The sequence below is a fragment of the Hyla sarda genome, chromosome 2 (genome assembly GCF_029499605.1).
Source record: "Hyla sarda isolate aHylSar1 chromosome 2, aHylSar1.hap1, whole genome shotgun sequence".
NCBI lineage: Eukaryota > Metazoa > Chordata > Amphibia > Anura > Hylidae > Hyla > Hyla sarda.
Genome location: NC_079190.1, coordinates 444,893,088 through 444,909,021, shown reverse-complemented (window position 1 = coordinate 444,909,021; position 15,934 = coordinate 444,893,088). Strand labels below are relative to the sequence as shown.

General features: G+C 42.3%; 1 protein-coding gene and 1 long non-coding RNA gene across 3 annotated transcripts in view; one reads left to right on the top strand and one right to left on the bottom strand.

Moving 5' to 3' along the window:
* The window catches only part of LOC130357025 (uncharacterized), a 50,486-nt gene extending 36,790 nt beyond the window's left edge, over nt 1-13,696 (bottom strand). The window contains exons 1-2 of the long non-coding RNA XR_008889070.1: nt 13,266-13,696; nt 5,581-5,649 (exon numbers count right to left, since the gene is read on the bottom strand). This is a non-coding gene — a long non-coding RNA (uncharacterized LOC130357025). The remainder of the gene's footprint in view (nt 1-5,580; nt 5,650-13,265) is intronic.
* Nucleotides 1-15,934, top strand: part of EPHA6 (EPH receptor A6) — a 1,030,110-nt gene that overhangs the window by 998,103 nt on the left and 16,073 nt on the right. For both annotated transcript variants that reach the window (XM_056559324.1, XM_056559326.1), the window contains one exon: nt 11,248-11,397. In XM_056559324.1, coding sequence (XP_056415299.1) covers nt 11,248-11,397 — 150 coding nt within the window. The remainder of the gene's footprint in view (nt 1-11,247; nt 11,398-15,934) is intronic.

The window sequence follows — 15,934 nt, the reverse complement described above, 5'->3', positions numbered from 1 at the left end:
TTCCTTTCCAGGGTTCTTGGTACTTACCCTGTAAAACATATTAAAAGTAGAAGTGAACAAAAAATTAAGCATAGGGCACCATGGTAATAGTTCATGTTCAAGAGCAGGGACACCTGTCAAAAGACAGAGGCCCTGCTCCTCTCTGACTAGTGAAGTGTACACTGTTAACATTCACTGTTGGAAGAGAGCATGCATAAAGCATTGCGAACACGCTCCGGGTCTGATTACGGTCGACCGCAGGGCCGGCGGCGTGTGCCCAGCCCCCGTGTGATGTCGCTCTCCACCCCTCAATGCAAGCTTACGGGAGCTGTCGTGATAGCTATCACGCCCCCTCCCGTAGGCTTGCATTGAGGGCCGGAGCGTGACATCACACGGGGGCAGGGGCGTGACGTCACTCGCCGCCGGCCCTGCGGTCGACCGTAATCAGAACCGGAGCGTGTTCGCTCCAGGGACTGATTACAAACGGGTGCCGCGTGCATGATCCCGGGCGTCCCCAGCTACGGGACTCCCGCGATCAGGCATCTTATCCCCTATCCTTTGGATAGGGGATAAGATGTGTAAGCACCGGAGTATCCCTTTAACCTCCAGACAGCACATTCACTGAGCTGGACACCTGGTCTAGCAATTGTTAACTAAGCAGCAAGGCATACAGTATATGCCTCGCAAGGCTGCTCTTGCAACGGTCCTAAAACTAATCTAAAAAAAACTAATCAGAATTTTTTTATAACTTTTAGAGCACATTCGTTCAGTTAAGAATTGGTTTGCTTGTCTCTTGTTATAAGTAGAGATGAGTGAATTTTTGAAAAATTTGATTTGGCTGATTCGCCAAATTTTCCCCAAATATTTGTTTCGGTCCGAATTTTGCCTTGCTGTAAAACTTTGCCTTGCTGTAAAACGCATAGGGTGTGTGAGGGTTAGTGAAATAATATTGTTATTCAGTATGACATGCAGATTAGAGGCGTCGCTATTAGAATCGCTGTCGCAGAGCGGCACAATGACAGAGCCTGGAGGTGGCATTAGTATGAGGAGACCATATAGTGCCTGAATGACAGCGTGGAGGTGGCGGCAGCATGAGGAGAGCATATAGTGGCTGAATGATGCAGCCTGGAGGTGGCAACAGCCTTACTAGACCATAGCTCAAGTTTAAACAAAATTGAAGCTCCTAGGAACTTATCAAATGAAATGGGTAGAATCGGACACAGAAATATTGTCCAAAAAAATGATTTATTAGCACGAAACAACGCATTTCCAGTCCGTAATGGACCCTTCGTCAGGTAAGTGCATCTACCTGACGAAGTGTCCATTACGGACCAAAAGTGCGTTGTTTTGTGCTAAGAAATCCGTTTTTTTTGGACAATATTTCTGTGTCCGCATCTACCCACTTCATTTGATCAGCGCCTAGGAGCTTCAATTTAGCTTAACCCCTTAACGACGCAGGACGTATATTTACGTCCTCCGCCGGCTCCCGTGATATGCCGCGGGGTCACGCGGTGTCCCCGCGTCATATCGGGTCGGTCCCGGCGCCTATCAATGGCCGGGACCCACGGCTAATACAGGACATCACCGATCACGGTGATGCCCTGTATTAACCCTTCAGACGCGGCGATCAAAACTGACCGCCGCGTCTGAAGTGAAAGTATCCCGGCTGCTCAGTCGGGCTGTTCGGGAGCGCCGCGGTGAAATCGCGGCGTCCCGAACAGCTTACAGGACACCGGGAGGGCCCTTACCTGCCTCCTCGGTGTCCGATCAACGAATGACTGCTCCATGCCTGAGATCCAGGCAGGAGCAGTCAAGCGCCGATAACACTGATCACAGGCGTGTTAATACACGCCAGTGATAAGCATGAGAGATCAGTGTGTGCAGTGTTATAGGTCCCTATGGGACTTATTACACTGCAAAAAAAAAAGTAAACAAAAACTGTTAATAAAGGTCATTTAACCCCTTCCCTAATAAAAGTTTGAATCACCCCCCTCGTCCCATAAAAAAAAATAAAACAGTGTAAAAAAAAATAAAATAAACATAGGTGGTATCGCCGCGTGCGTAAATGTCCAACTATAAAAATATATAATTAATTAAACTGCACGGTCAATGGCGTACACGCAAAAAAATTCAAAAGTCCAAAAAAGCATTTTTTTGGTCACTTTTTATACCATTTAAAAATGAATAAAAAGTGATCAAAAAGTCTGATCAAAACAAAAATCATACCGATAAAAACTTCAGATCACGGCGCAAAAAATTAGTCCTCATACCGCCCTGTACGTGGAAAAATAAAAAAAGTTATATGGGTCAGAAGATGACATTTTTAAACATATACATTTTCCTGCATGTAGTTATGATTTTTTCCAGAAGTACGACAAAACCAAACCTGTAAAAGTAGGGTATCATTTTAACCGTATGGACCTACAGAATAAAGATAAGGTGTCATTTTTACCGAAATATGCACTGCGTAGAAACAGAAGCCCCCAAAATTTACAAAATGGCGTTTTTTCTTCGATTTTGTCGCACAATGATTTTTTTTTTTCGTTTCGCCGTGAATTTTTGGGTAAAATGACTAATGTCACTGCAAAGTAGAATTGGTGATGCAAAAAATAAGCCATAATATGGATTTTTAGGTGGAAAATTGAAAGGGTTATGATTTTTAAAAGGTAATGAGGTAAAAACGAAAGTGCAAAAACTGAAAATCCCTGAGTCGTTAAGGGATTAAACTTGAGCATCTTTCCACTGGACCAGCGTTGCTGATTCCGGATAAGCCACGGCTGCAGATCCAAGCATCACATTTAACCAGATGTCTACTGAGGTGTTGTGCTCTTAGCACAACCCCATATGGTGAGTGTAAACCCGCTTATCATTTCATTATGATTGTTTGACATATTACACTAGGGGCGCGTATCCCCTTTTCCCTTTTTCTTGTGTGACTAGACCATAGGGCCTCACAATTGAAAAGATTAAAGATATTTTTTAACAATTAAATGGAAGATTTCAACTAGATGAACCTAAAAAGTTGTATTTAATATGCCATCAGCATGAGAAGACCACATGGCGGTACAGTGATACAGCCTGGAGGTGGCAGAAGCATAAGGAGACCATATAGAGGCTGAATGACACAGCCTGGAGTTGGCGGCAGCAAGAGTAGACCATATAGTGGCTGAATGGAATGGCCTGGAGTTTGCAGCAGCAAGAGGAGACTATATAGTGGCTGAACGACACAGTCTGGAGTTGGCAGCAGCGTGAGGAGACCATATAGTGACTGAATGACCCAGCCTGGAGTTGGTGGCAGCAAAAGTAGACCATATAGTGGCTCAATGGCATGGCATGGAGTTGGCAGCAGCAAAAGGAGACCATATAGTGGTTGAGTGACACAGTTTGGAGTTTGCAGCAGCGTGAGGAGACCATATAGTGGCAGAATGACACAGCCTGGAGTTGACGGCAACAAGAGGAGACCATAGGGTGGTTGAATGGCACAGACCGAAGTTGGCAGCAGCAAGAGGAGACCATATAGTGGCTGTATGACACAGCCTGGAGTTGGTGGCAGCATGAGGGGACCATATAGTGGCAGAATGAGGCAGCCTGGAGGTGGCAGCAGCATGAGGAGAATATATGGTGGCAGAATGACACAGTCTGGAGTTGGCAGCAGCTTGAGGAGACCATATAGTGGCTGAATGACATAGCCTGGACTTGGCAGCAGCATGAGGACACCATATAGTGGCTGAATGACACCGCCTGGAGTTGAGGGCAACAAGAGGAGACCATTGGGTGGCTGATAGTGTTGAGCGGCATAGGCCATATTCAAATTCGCGATATTTCGTGAATATATGGACAAATATTCGTCATATATTCGCTAAATTCGCATATTCGTAATATTCGCGTTTTATTTTTGCATATGAGCCTGAATGCTGGCAACACCACCTCCCACGCCACTCTTCCTATCACTACTTGCCCACCTAGCGGAGGAAGCGGCGGATGTCTCCTCCACTTCTTGGTTGGGCAGTAGCTGCTGACTCTCCTCCAATAGATCGTCCTCACTAAATAGTGGAGCTGAACCCACAGCATAAGATACTTCTGTGGGGGAGGGAACAGCATAGGACAGAGGCAGTGGGAGGACAGGGACATCTCCCAGGCCATGCCAACTGAGGGTTGTGTCTGAGGAACCCACCGACTGTTTACTGGGGGTGTCAGATGTCACTTGTGATGAAGTGGATGACCGTGTTAACCAATCGATGACGGCAGATGGATTGTGGTCGAGACACGACCGCTAGCTGATACCGGGAGCTCAGGCCTCTCGTTGCGACTCCTGCTGCCACTCGCCCGTAGTCTGCTGCGACCTCTGCCTGCGCTTGATGAATTTAGGCCTCTGCCACTCCTCTGTGTACGTCCTGGCTTTTCTCTACCTGACATACAGTGAGTATATGAGGAGAGTACTATACACTCCCCTATGCTTAAAACAGTATTTGTCTACAACACCAGCAGGTGTGTACTTTTGGCTGGCCTTTCACAGTAACTAGGCCATTAGGACTATAACAGGAACAAAATGGTACACCACTTAGATGTACATACGTGGTATGCACTTTTGAGGGGAATACAATGCACTCCACTACGCTTAAAACAATATTTGTCTACAACACCAGCAGATGTGTACTTTTGGCTGGCCTTTCACAGTAGCTAGGCCATTAGGACTATAACAGGAACAAAATGGTACACTACTTAGATGTATGTACGTGGTATGCACTTATGAGGGGAGTACAATGCAGGAGCAAAATGGTACACCACCTATGTACGCACAGGTTAGACTTAATAGAGGACAAAACTCTCCGCTATGCAACCTTTATTAGGCACTAATAGTAGGTGATTATGGCTTTTAGTGCTCTGCTCACCCTAAATGGCTGGCTACTCTTAGCTTTTCAGTTGTTGTACACACCAGTGCTGCAGCACACAGTCACTGTGTACTACACCCAAAATTGCACTCTCTCTCTCAATCTCTCTCCCTTCCTTATCAGAGATTCTAGGCTGGATTTGGGCTGGAGGTGAATCACTGCTGTTAAAATGCTTTTCTGTGCAACACAATGCTCTCTGTCCTTCTCTCTCTCTGCAATCTCTCATAGGCTGCATGCTGCATGTGATTCAGGGTCATCCCACCTACCCGCCTTGCCGCCTTCCCAGCGTTCCTTGCCCCATGTCCTGACATGTGGAGCCGCCATCTTAGATGCCCTGGAGCCTGGACCGCACTAAATGGAGTTTAATGAAGCCATTTGTGCAATCAAATTACGGCGATATTCGCATTCGTGGCAAAGCTATTTTTTTCTGAAATTCGTAACAAATTCGGATTCGTCAGATTCGATTAGCTCATCCCTAGTTATAAGGTATTATTGGATACCCGTTGTATAAATCCTAGTCAGGGCAAATACACTTACCTACTTGTCATGAGTAGCGTATGCTGATCTGGGTAATCAAGCCCTGTCATGCCATAGAAGGGGTAGAAGATTGAGGGGGGGGGGCACTAGGACTTTATCTACATTTGGAGTGAGCCTGCTGTGTATATGTAGCATGTAAATCACAGATAGCGGAACCAGATTGCCAACTAACCTTGAGACAGAGTTCAATGACGTTGAACATATTTCTTGCACTGCACAATTTGTTGGTGCTATGTAAATCCTGTAATAAAAGAACAAACAGTTTTAGAGAGAGTTAGTTAGTCCATTACTCCATGAAGTCTTATTTTCCACACTGCCACCACTGAGCATAGCCCAGCATGGAAATATTAAAACACAATTCCCCCAAAAAAGATTGCAGGGGATTAATATTTTTAACAGCGAGATGTACATTTTCTTGTCAGCGTCTCCCACGACATTTTCCACTTAATTGATCATAACAAAAGGATAATGAGAGGAGAAAAAAAAGAGCTCGGAAAGGAGACATCAACTTTAGGCTTACTTCTCCTGCTCAGCGGAATGTGCCACATTGAGTAATGTTTCATTTCAACCTATGCCCCATAAACATGAGCCGGTTGAGCAGTACCATTGTGTAGAGCGGCCATCCTCTAGGAATCCTAGGACACATTAGTAGGTCCGGTGACACTTGTCTCCTCATTAGCTCGGATCCCTAACAGCCCTCTGGAATTCCTCGTTTAATTACATTTGGAGCTAATTCAGCATTGTTATTAGTCAGAAGACACAGAGAAGCCCCATTCATACACGTCTCAATAGCTCCATTAATACTGCATATTGCTCAGGAATCAAATTAGCATTTTTCTCCCGGCTCATTATAGTTTTATAAGCCGGGCAGAAATGCAACATCGACCCGCTCAGGAAAAAAAAAAAAAATCTTGTTACGGATAAAGGTTTTCTGGAATAGAAAAATGACAGGTTTAATGAATCCTCTAAAGTACTGAGAACATTTAGGAATATCTCTAAATGGCAACTAAATGGCAAGCAGGCATTTAGCATATTTAGGACATGTTTCCTAGACAGCATTAGGCAGAGTAAACCCAACAAAATGCAGCGTGCTTGGAATTAACATCAGCCGTGGCAGAAGATAGAAAGCTCTGCTAAGCATACCAGTACCTCACCTATTATTAAAGCAAAACTGCCAAACCACAGAAAAAAATAATGCTTATGTTACTCACTAGGTCAGGCAGATGCTTTGCATGTCTATTTTATGTGTCTAGCTTCTGTATTTGGCTCTCAAATCTCTCTGTTCTGCTGCTCACTCATTCTGACATCCACTGCTCAGGAAGGGACGTGCCCGAGGCAAGCACTGAGACTCACTCACCATGCATTCACTTTCTCCCTGAGTCTGCTGTGCTGGGTCTTTTCATCCAATCACTGCAGGCTGCTCTGTAACCCCCTCTTTTCTGTTTTCAGACAGGAGTCTGATAGACAGGACAGGTGTGAGCACAGAGGAGTGCTTGTCCCACCTTCACTTCCTGGACTTTGTTCCAGCTTGTGCTACAGCTGGGACAAAGATAATGTTGCAGCCAGACATGATTATGTCCTGGATGGTATGGGGACCCCTAGTGGTCTTTTCTATAAAAAGGAGATAAATATTTTTATATTTATATTAAGTATTTTAGAAAGGTAAAATGTTTTACCAAGATGTACATCAGATAAAAAGTATTTGATTCTGACCATGCCCATTTAAAGGCTGGGTTCACATGGGGTATTGTGATCTGTATTTTTAGCCAAAACCTGGAGTGGAACTGATGCTGAGGAAAGAATTTCTTTTTTTTTATGTGTTTTGAACCCTTCTTTGGTTTAAGCTACAAAAATTACAACCTAAATACAATAGTGGTGTTCTATGAAGCCTCTTTGTCACAAATTTTTGAGCAAGCCATTGTTTGCGCAGAAGTGTGATTTTTTTGCCCTTTAACACCACTCACATCTTTTATATAAAAAGTGGGCATGGACTGGCATAAAAGGGGGCATGGCCTAACTCCATGTCTTATTGTGTCAGAAATTATCTCCAGCTTGGAGCTGGTCAGCCACAGCAAGGCCTGGCACATTAAGGCCGGAGCCTCAGAGATGTGAGAAACGCTCACCTTAGTAAATAACTCCCTATGTGTGAACCCAGCCAAGAAATTTATGCCAACATATTTATTAGTGCTAATAACAATTCCATATTAGTTTGCAATCTGTTATTTATTTATCATTCATTTTAACCCTTTAAGGACCAAGCGATTTTTTCTGTTTTTGCACTTTTGCATTTTGCTCCTTACCTTTTAAAAATCATAACCCTTTCAATTTTGCACCTAAAAATCCATATGAGGGCTTTTTTTTTGTGCCACCAATTCTACTTTGTAATGACATCAGTCATTATATCCAAAAATCTACGGCGAAATGGGGAAAAAAATAATTGTGCGACAAAATTTAAGGAAAAACACAATTTTGTAAATTTTGGGGGCTTCCGTTTCTACGCCGTACATTTTTCGGTAAAAATGACACTTTATCTTTATCCTGTAGATCCATACGATTAAAATGATACCCTATTCATAGTAGGGATGCAAGAAATAATCGTTTCTTGTGATTATCGCGATTTTTCACTTGGCGATACTGAATCGATTCAAAATATTTTTGAATCGATCCTTTTAGGGATGTGGAATTTGTATCTCCTGATGCCCGGAACAGCATGTCCCGGGCATCAGGAGATACAAATTCCACATTTGTGGAGCCGGGCAGGCCGGATCGGACGCGGCATCGCTCTGCGTGTATGGAGCGGGCTCCGACTCGTGCCCGCTCTGCACTCTGCGGCCCCCGGCTGATTTCAGTACCCGGGGGCCGCTGATGCATCACCGCCGCTAATATCCAGCATGCCGTGCTCTGCAGTGTGTATGGAGCGGGCTCCGGACTCCAGCCCGCTCCATACTCTGTAGCCCCCGGCCGGGGGCCGCCGCTAATAGCCAGCATGCGGTGATCGCCGCGACTGGCTATTAACCCTTTAGATCACCACTGTCAAAGCTGACAGCGGCCTCTAAAGGGATCTGTGAATGCTCCCTGGTGGGCTAGTGGGGTGGATCGCCCCCCCTGCAGCGCGATCGCGAGGGGGCGATCCACTATGGAGGTAGCCGGAGGGCTTACCTCTGCTTATCTGCTCTCCGTGGCTCTGTCATTGATAGATCCTGGCTTGACCAGGCTCTATCAATAGATCACAGATCAATGGAGTTCAATAGAACTCTATTCATCTGTTTGAGGAATCTAATGATTCCTCCTAAAAGTCTAATAAAGTGTATAAAAAAAATTATATTTAATAAAAGTGTAAAAGACATTGTTTTTTAGACAAAATTGGGATATATCGCGATGTATCGCCACACTGGTATCGCGATTCGAATCGTATCGCCAAATTGTTGGCGATTCACACCCCTAATTTATAGAGGTTTGATTTTGTTGTACTCTTCTGACCCCTATAAATTTTTAAATTTTGCGCGTACGGGGTGGTTTGAGGGCTAAGTTTTTGCGCCGTGATCTGAAGTTTTAATCGGTACCATTTTTGTTTTGATCGGACTTTTTGATCGCTTTTTATTCCTTTTTTTTATGGTATGAAAAGTGACCAAAAATATGCAATTTTGGACTTTGGAATATTTTCTTGCGTATGCCATTGACCATGTGGTGTAATTTATTATATATTTTTATAGTTCGGACATTTACGCATGTGACGATACCATATATGTTTATTTTTATTTTGGTTATATATTTTTTATATGGAATTTGGGAATAAGGATGGGGTTCATGTGTGTGTTTTTAAACTTTTTTTAAACTTTTTTTTTTTACAATTTTAGTCTCCTTAGGGGACTTTTAGGAGGAATCATTTGATTCCTCATAAAGATCAATGGGGTTACATATAATCCCATTGATCTGTGTGCTCTGCACTCGATTGATAATGCCTGGACCTGCCAGGCTTTATCATTCTGAGCACCGGAGCCGCCGCAGCAGGAGAGGTAAGCCCTCAGGCTACATCAGCAGTGGATCGGGCACCTTTAGACACCGCTGTCAACTTTGACAGCGGCGATCTAAAGGGTTAATAGCCGGCCATGGCCATGTCGGCTATTAATGCCGGCCCCCAGCTACAGGAATCAGCTGGGGGCCGGCCGGTATGACGTGGGCTCGAGTCGGGAGCTCACATCATACCCCGTTAACGGCCATTGGACGAGCATAGACGTCCATGGTCGTTATCGGGTTAAAGGGTTCATCTCATAAAACCAATGCCTTTCCATATACTCCGGGTACAATGGGAAAATTAAGCTGTTGCCCATAGCAACCAATCAGATTGCTTCTCTAACATAAAAAAAGGCATCTTTATAAATAAAAGAAGCAATCTGGTTAGTTGCTATCTAGTTAAAAGAGAGTCTCCTGTCATTAAGCACAAGAACCAACTATGTGTCACATGGTTTATTCATTTGAATGCCAGATATAATATTTAAGATGTGTGGTCAAATGTAAAGCGATCAGCTGATCATCAGGCCAGACTTAAACAGGGTTATGATGGCTAAATCAAAGGGCACACAAAAGGTAGTTTACAGAGAAAATTCACACAGGCTGAGAGAGAAAGCAAAGCACCCACAGCAAACTGTAAAGACTGTACAAATGAAACTAAGAAAACATTTAAATAAGGACCTATGGAGAAAGTATTATTTCACATCAAAAGTACAAACCAAGAATTAAAATGAATGCTGTTTAAAGATGTCAATAGCCTTTAAAGAATTTATCAAGCTAATAAAACGTATTTCCTATTAATGGGATAGGAGATAACTGTCTGGTTGCTGGTACCTCCCACAATCTCTAGAATAAGGCCTGTATTTTAGTGTTGAGCGGCATAGGCCATATTCGAATTCGCGAATATTCGTGAATATATGGACGAATATTCGTCATATATTCGCGAATATTCGCGTTTTATTTCCGCATATGCATATGCGAAAATTTGCATATATGAAAACCTGTGCAAGCAAAAATTCGCACACCAGTCTCACACAGTAGTATTAGAGCCTTCTTTACACCACACAAGCTGGAAGCAGAGAGGGATGATCACTGTTATGTGTACCGTGAAAAAAAAAAAATAATTAAAAAAAAAAACGAATATTCGTAATTACGAATATATAGTGCTATATTCGCGAATATTCGCGAATTCGCGAATATGCGATATTTGCGAATAAAATTCGTATTGCGAATATTCGCGAGCAACACTACTGTATTTCCCCACTGAGCGCTCCGGCCCCTACCTTCTGAGACATAGTAGTCTCGGCAGTGATGGCCCGCTCAGTAAATCTCTAGATGAGGCAGAACACCACTGCAGAACGCTAAGCCGGGAGAGATGGGCCCCATTCTGGAGATCTCTGGGGGTCTCAGCAGATAGACCCCCCCCCCCCACACACACACACACACACACCACGATCAGACACTAATCACCTATCCTGTGGATAGAAGATACGTTTTATTAGCTGAATAACCCTTTTTAAGGCCATGTTCGTGTGAAAATTTTCAATAAAATACAGTATTATACACACGAACTTGGATCTGAAAATACTTTCACACACAAAAGAAACACAAAGGCCGAGCTGACTTATTTTATTTTGTGAATACATCATGGACTTTATGGATGTTAGGATTTGACCTTTCTGAAATCCTCTCATATTGATTATTTGTAGTACAGTTTTCTTGCTTAGCAAGTGAAGGGATTTCCAAGCATTTCCTACATAAGGATTTGAAAAATATTCATTTGTTTAACTATGGAAACCTTTATGATAAAGATCCTTTGCATTTTCAGGGTGGAAAAATCCCCATCAGGTGGACGGCCCCAGAAGCAATAGCCTATCGAAAGTTTTCGTCTGCAAGTGATGCTTGGAGCTATGGGATTGTGATGTGGGAAGTGATGTCTTATGGAGAGAGGCCATACTGGGAGATGTCTAATCAAGATGTAAGTAGTCTTTCCATACATTATTTAGTTCAGTATTGATTATTGGTTTTGTATGGATTTGTTTTGCTTTACTGTAACATGTTACAGATGGATCCACAATATCAGGAATGTACCTGGAGGTCTGATGGGACATTTTTCTGGGGTGAAGGGTTTCGAGAGGCCTTTTTGCCTTGGAAAGAATATTTAGAACCTGGACTAGTGCAGCAAACTGAATATTCTGCTCTGGGTAAATGAAAGCTTGGCTTTGCCACCACACTATACACAATTAATAATAGGCATGTCTTTTTATGTCCGCACTACTTGGTGAACATGACAGTGAATAATTCCTATATAGGTTCCTACACTTGCTTGACTGCTAGGACCCATACCGATTACTAGATTGGAGGACATCCATCAAATAAAGCAGTGGGAAGAAATTTGTTTGGAAAGTTATACACTGAGCATGCCCAATGCGGCTCCATACAAACACAATGGTGGTGACAAATGACTACTGTGGTCAACTGGTTCTGCAGTGCCCAATGAGTATGTATGTAGAAATATTCTGATTTTTCCTTCAGAATTATTTTAAGAAGCTGGAGAATGTAGATGCCTCTGGTGCTATTACTGGCTTAGGCTGCTTTCACACTATAAAATTCATCTGTTTTAAAGATCCGTTTGATGTTCCGTTATGAAAACCCTGAAATCGGCCATTAAACGGCCGTTACAAAAGCCCATATGGCCGTTAGAAAATCCCATTATAGTATATGGGATTTTTACATTATCCATTTTAACCTGTTATAGCCCGTTATTAATAACGGACGTCATTTTGTGACGGAAGATAGTAACGGGAGAAATAGTGCATGCACTATTTCTTCCGTTCATTCTCCCTTCACAAAATAATGTCCGTTATTAATAACGGGCTATAATGGGTTAAAATGGATAATGTAAAAATCCCATAGACTGTAATGGGATTTTCTAACGGCCATATAGGCTTTTGTAACGGACGTTTAACGGACGATTTTCAGAGTTTTCATAACGGAACATCAAACGGATCTTTAAAACGGATCACTTTTTGCTTTGGTAAGCAAGTTTGTTTGTTTTTTTTTTTGCTTAAGACACTGCAATCAAAAAGTCACACAAAAATAGAGCAGTCACACATGCAACTTTTCTGTGACAATTTGAAGCAAATAAAAACTACTAAATGCTTTCATAAATGTCCCCATATATGTTCAATGGCTCCAAAGGACAACCGATGAGATGGAAACCATAATTTCCCAACTTAACAGCTTGTTAGGAATAGATTGCTTAGAAACTGAGAGACATAAATGTTTTGGTACATGGAAAGTCTTTATTAGAACTATTCTTAACATGAAGTTGAAGTCCTGGTAAAATCTTTAAGGTACATAACTTGGTATGGACGTGAAGACCTGAAGTGCACAATAGGATTATTAAAATTCCCAACATAAAGGAATAAAAGGGCACCTTGGAAAAGAATGCAATCCTGTCCACAAAACTATTTAAATTTATGCAGTTAAGATGAACCCTATGACTGCCCCAGTCTCCAAAGTTCATGGTCAACATTTTATATATATATATATATATATATATATACACACACACACTATGGGGGAGATTTATCAAAACCTGTCTAGAGGGAAAGTTGCTGAGTTGCCCATAGCAGCCAATCAGATCGCTTCTTTCATTTTTGAAAAGGCCTCTAAAAAATGAAAGAAGCGATCTGATTGGTTGCTATGGGCAACTCAGCAACTTTTCCTCTGGACAGTTTTGATAAATCTCCCCCATATATGTCCATATAATGTTTTATAGAAATCTTGTTTACGATTTGCTAACCGCATTGTTAACTTAATATGTTACAAAATGATATATACTTGAAAGACTTTTCTGGGACTTTTTGAATGATGGCTCATCTGATTGATGGGAGCCTGACACCTAATAGCCCTTCTGCGTGGCAAAGACGTGGCACCTGCCTCCTAAGGGAACAGAGCCAGAAGCAGACAGCTCTGTACATTGTGTAGTGGCCATGCTGGGTTACTGCAGCTCAGCCCCCACTGAAGTGACTTGGAGACTTATATCCTTCTCTTTTTACTGTGCATGGAATCATCATGGCTCAAACAAACAGATGACCAGCGGTGCACTAGGTGTTGGACTTCTTCCAATCAGATATTGTTGGCCGATCCCGAGAATAGGCCAGCATTCAAACAGCCCCCAAAAATCGCTTCAACTTAATAAACATAATTGTTATTTATTTTCCCTTGAACATTGCCCGCTGCAACTGGTTCTAGGAGCCACAAATAGTTGAGCAAAATAATGTCCGGGCGACAGTCTGCTTCCATTTCAGCATTGGGCAGTGTCAGCACGGAGCACAAGGAAAGGTAATATCCAACCCAGAAAAACCCCTTCAAACTCCATGAAATACTTTATAAACTTTAAATATTGTTTACTTTCCTTGAACAAAAAGTTACTCAGTGATCAGCACATAAGAGGTTCTTTCCATTACCGAATAAAGCGTTGCGTAATGTAAAGAAAGCAAAAGCTTCTCCTACAAAAGGCTTCCATGAATTTGTGGGTTAAGGAAAAACACATTAGCTTTCACTCGAAATAGACCATTGTGAGGAGTAAAGCAGAAACCTCCACTTACAGGTGTGATGGGTGGCAAACACTTCCAATAATTTTTATCAGCGGAAAACAAAAGTTCAGGCAAAGTACATTTATCACTCGAAACAATTCTAAAGACTCCTTTCAGTCGGTAAGTGAATGTAGAAATTAATGTGCACCGTACAACTCACCGATTTTCTGAGAGGGGGAAAAAAAAAGAACAGCTAATGGATCTCAAACAATACTGACATAATTGCTCGGGAAAATTGAACAAAGAGCATGGCAGGCTGTTCGTAAGTGCGGTGTCTCCCAAGAGTAAGAACAGATCCAAAGGGAATGTCATTGCATTGTTCAAACTGATGGCGGAAAAGAAAGTGTAACAATTTCTTCTCAATTTATTCATCAAAAGCTTTTTTTTTTGCACTTAAATCTACAATAAACGCCTCCAGAGAGTGTGGCACAGTGTGCGGAGTAGTTATGAGGAGATAATGGAATTACTTGGTAAATGAACTCTAGGACCATAGGGTTTCACTACTCAGTGCCATTGTTATACATAGATGTTGTGACTCAGTTATTAAGCTTTAGGAAAATACCTTTGCAGCTTGGTATGAATTACTATTATATCACTCGATGGATGATCATCTCACCCTCATGCACAACACTGGTATTATGCCGTGAATACAATTAACATATAAAGCTCTGTTGAATTCCCTTTGGGATCTCCTAGTAGAAACGGATTTAAAGGGGTTATCCATGAAAAAACTTTTATATCTATCTATCTATATATATATATATATATATATATATATATATATATATATATATATATCTCAACTGGCTCCAGAAAGTTAAACAGATTTGTAAATTACTTCTATTAAAAAATCTTAATCCTTTCAGTACTGATGAGCTGCTGAAGTTGAGTTGTTCTTTTCTGTCTATGTGCTCTCTGATGACACATGTCTCGGGAACTGTCCAGAGTAGAAGCACATCCCCATAGCAAACCTATTCTACTCTGTGCAGTTCCCAAGAAAAGCAGAGCACTCTTGCCAGACAGAAAAGAACAATTCCACTTCAGGAGCTGATAATTATTGGAAGGATTAAGATGTTTTAATAGAAGTAATTTACAAATCTGTTTAACTTTATGGAGCCAGTTGATATAAAAAATACCTTTACCTACTGTGCACTCAGTATAAAAGCCATGTTCCTTAAAGGGGTACTCCGCTGCCCCTGCGTTCGAAACATGTTGTTCCAAACACTTGGAGCGAGTGGTGGGGGTCGTGCCGTAATGGCCACGCCCCCCTTGTGACATCACACCACGCCCCCCTCAATGCAAGTCTATGGGCTCATTTTTGACCCGTATCCGGTTTTGTGACCAGACCTAAAACCGTAGTATACTACGGTTTTAGGTCCAATCAGGAAATTGGATACGGGTCAAAAATGAGCCGACCGGAGTAACCGTTTGGCTCCGGTCGGCTCATTAAAGTAAATGGATTTCAGTGCTTGTCCGGCTGGGGTACGGGAGCGCCCGGTTTTCCCCTCCCCCAGCCGGATCTGGCACCCGTGAAAATAAGGTGTGAATGCAGCCTAACACATCAGGATCGCATGCTAGGAGCCATAATAAAGCTATGTGCACAGATCCATTTTCCAATATTACATGAATTCTTGATAATGTTTGATACTTGTAACTTGTGATATGTAATATGCAAATTCTGTAAAATGTTGAGTGGCTCTGTGTAAGAGGGAAAGGGACTTCTATATTTGTTTTGTGAACTCATCTTAAAGGGGTCCTCTGTTTAATAAATAAAAATAAAAAAATAAAAACACATGTACTCTTCTCCTCTCATCCCTCACTAATGCCATTACGAGGGTGCTATCCCAACACCGGAGATCAGCAGAAGAAGAGTGCATGTAAATTTGTTTTTACCCTCTCTCTAAGCAGGAC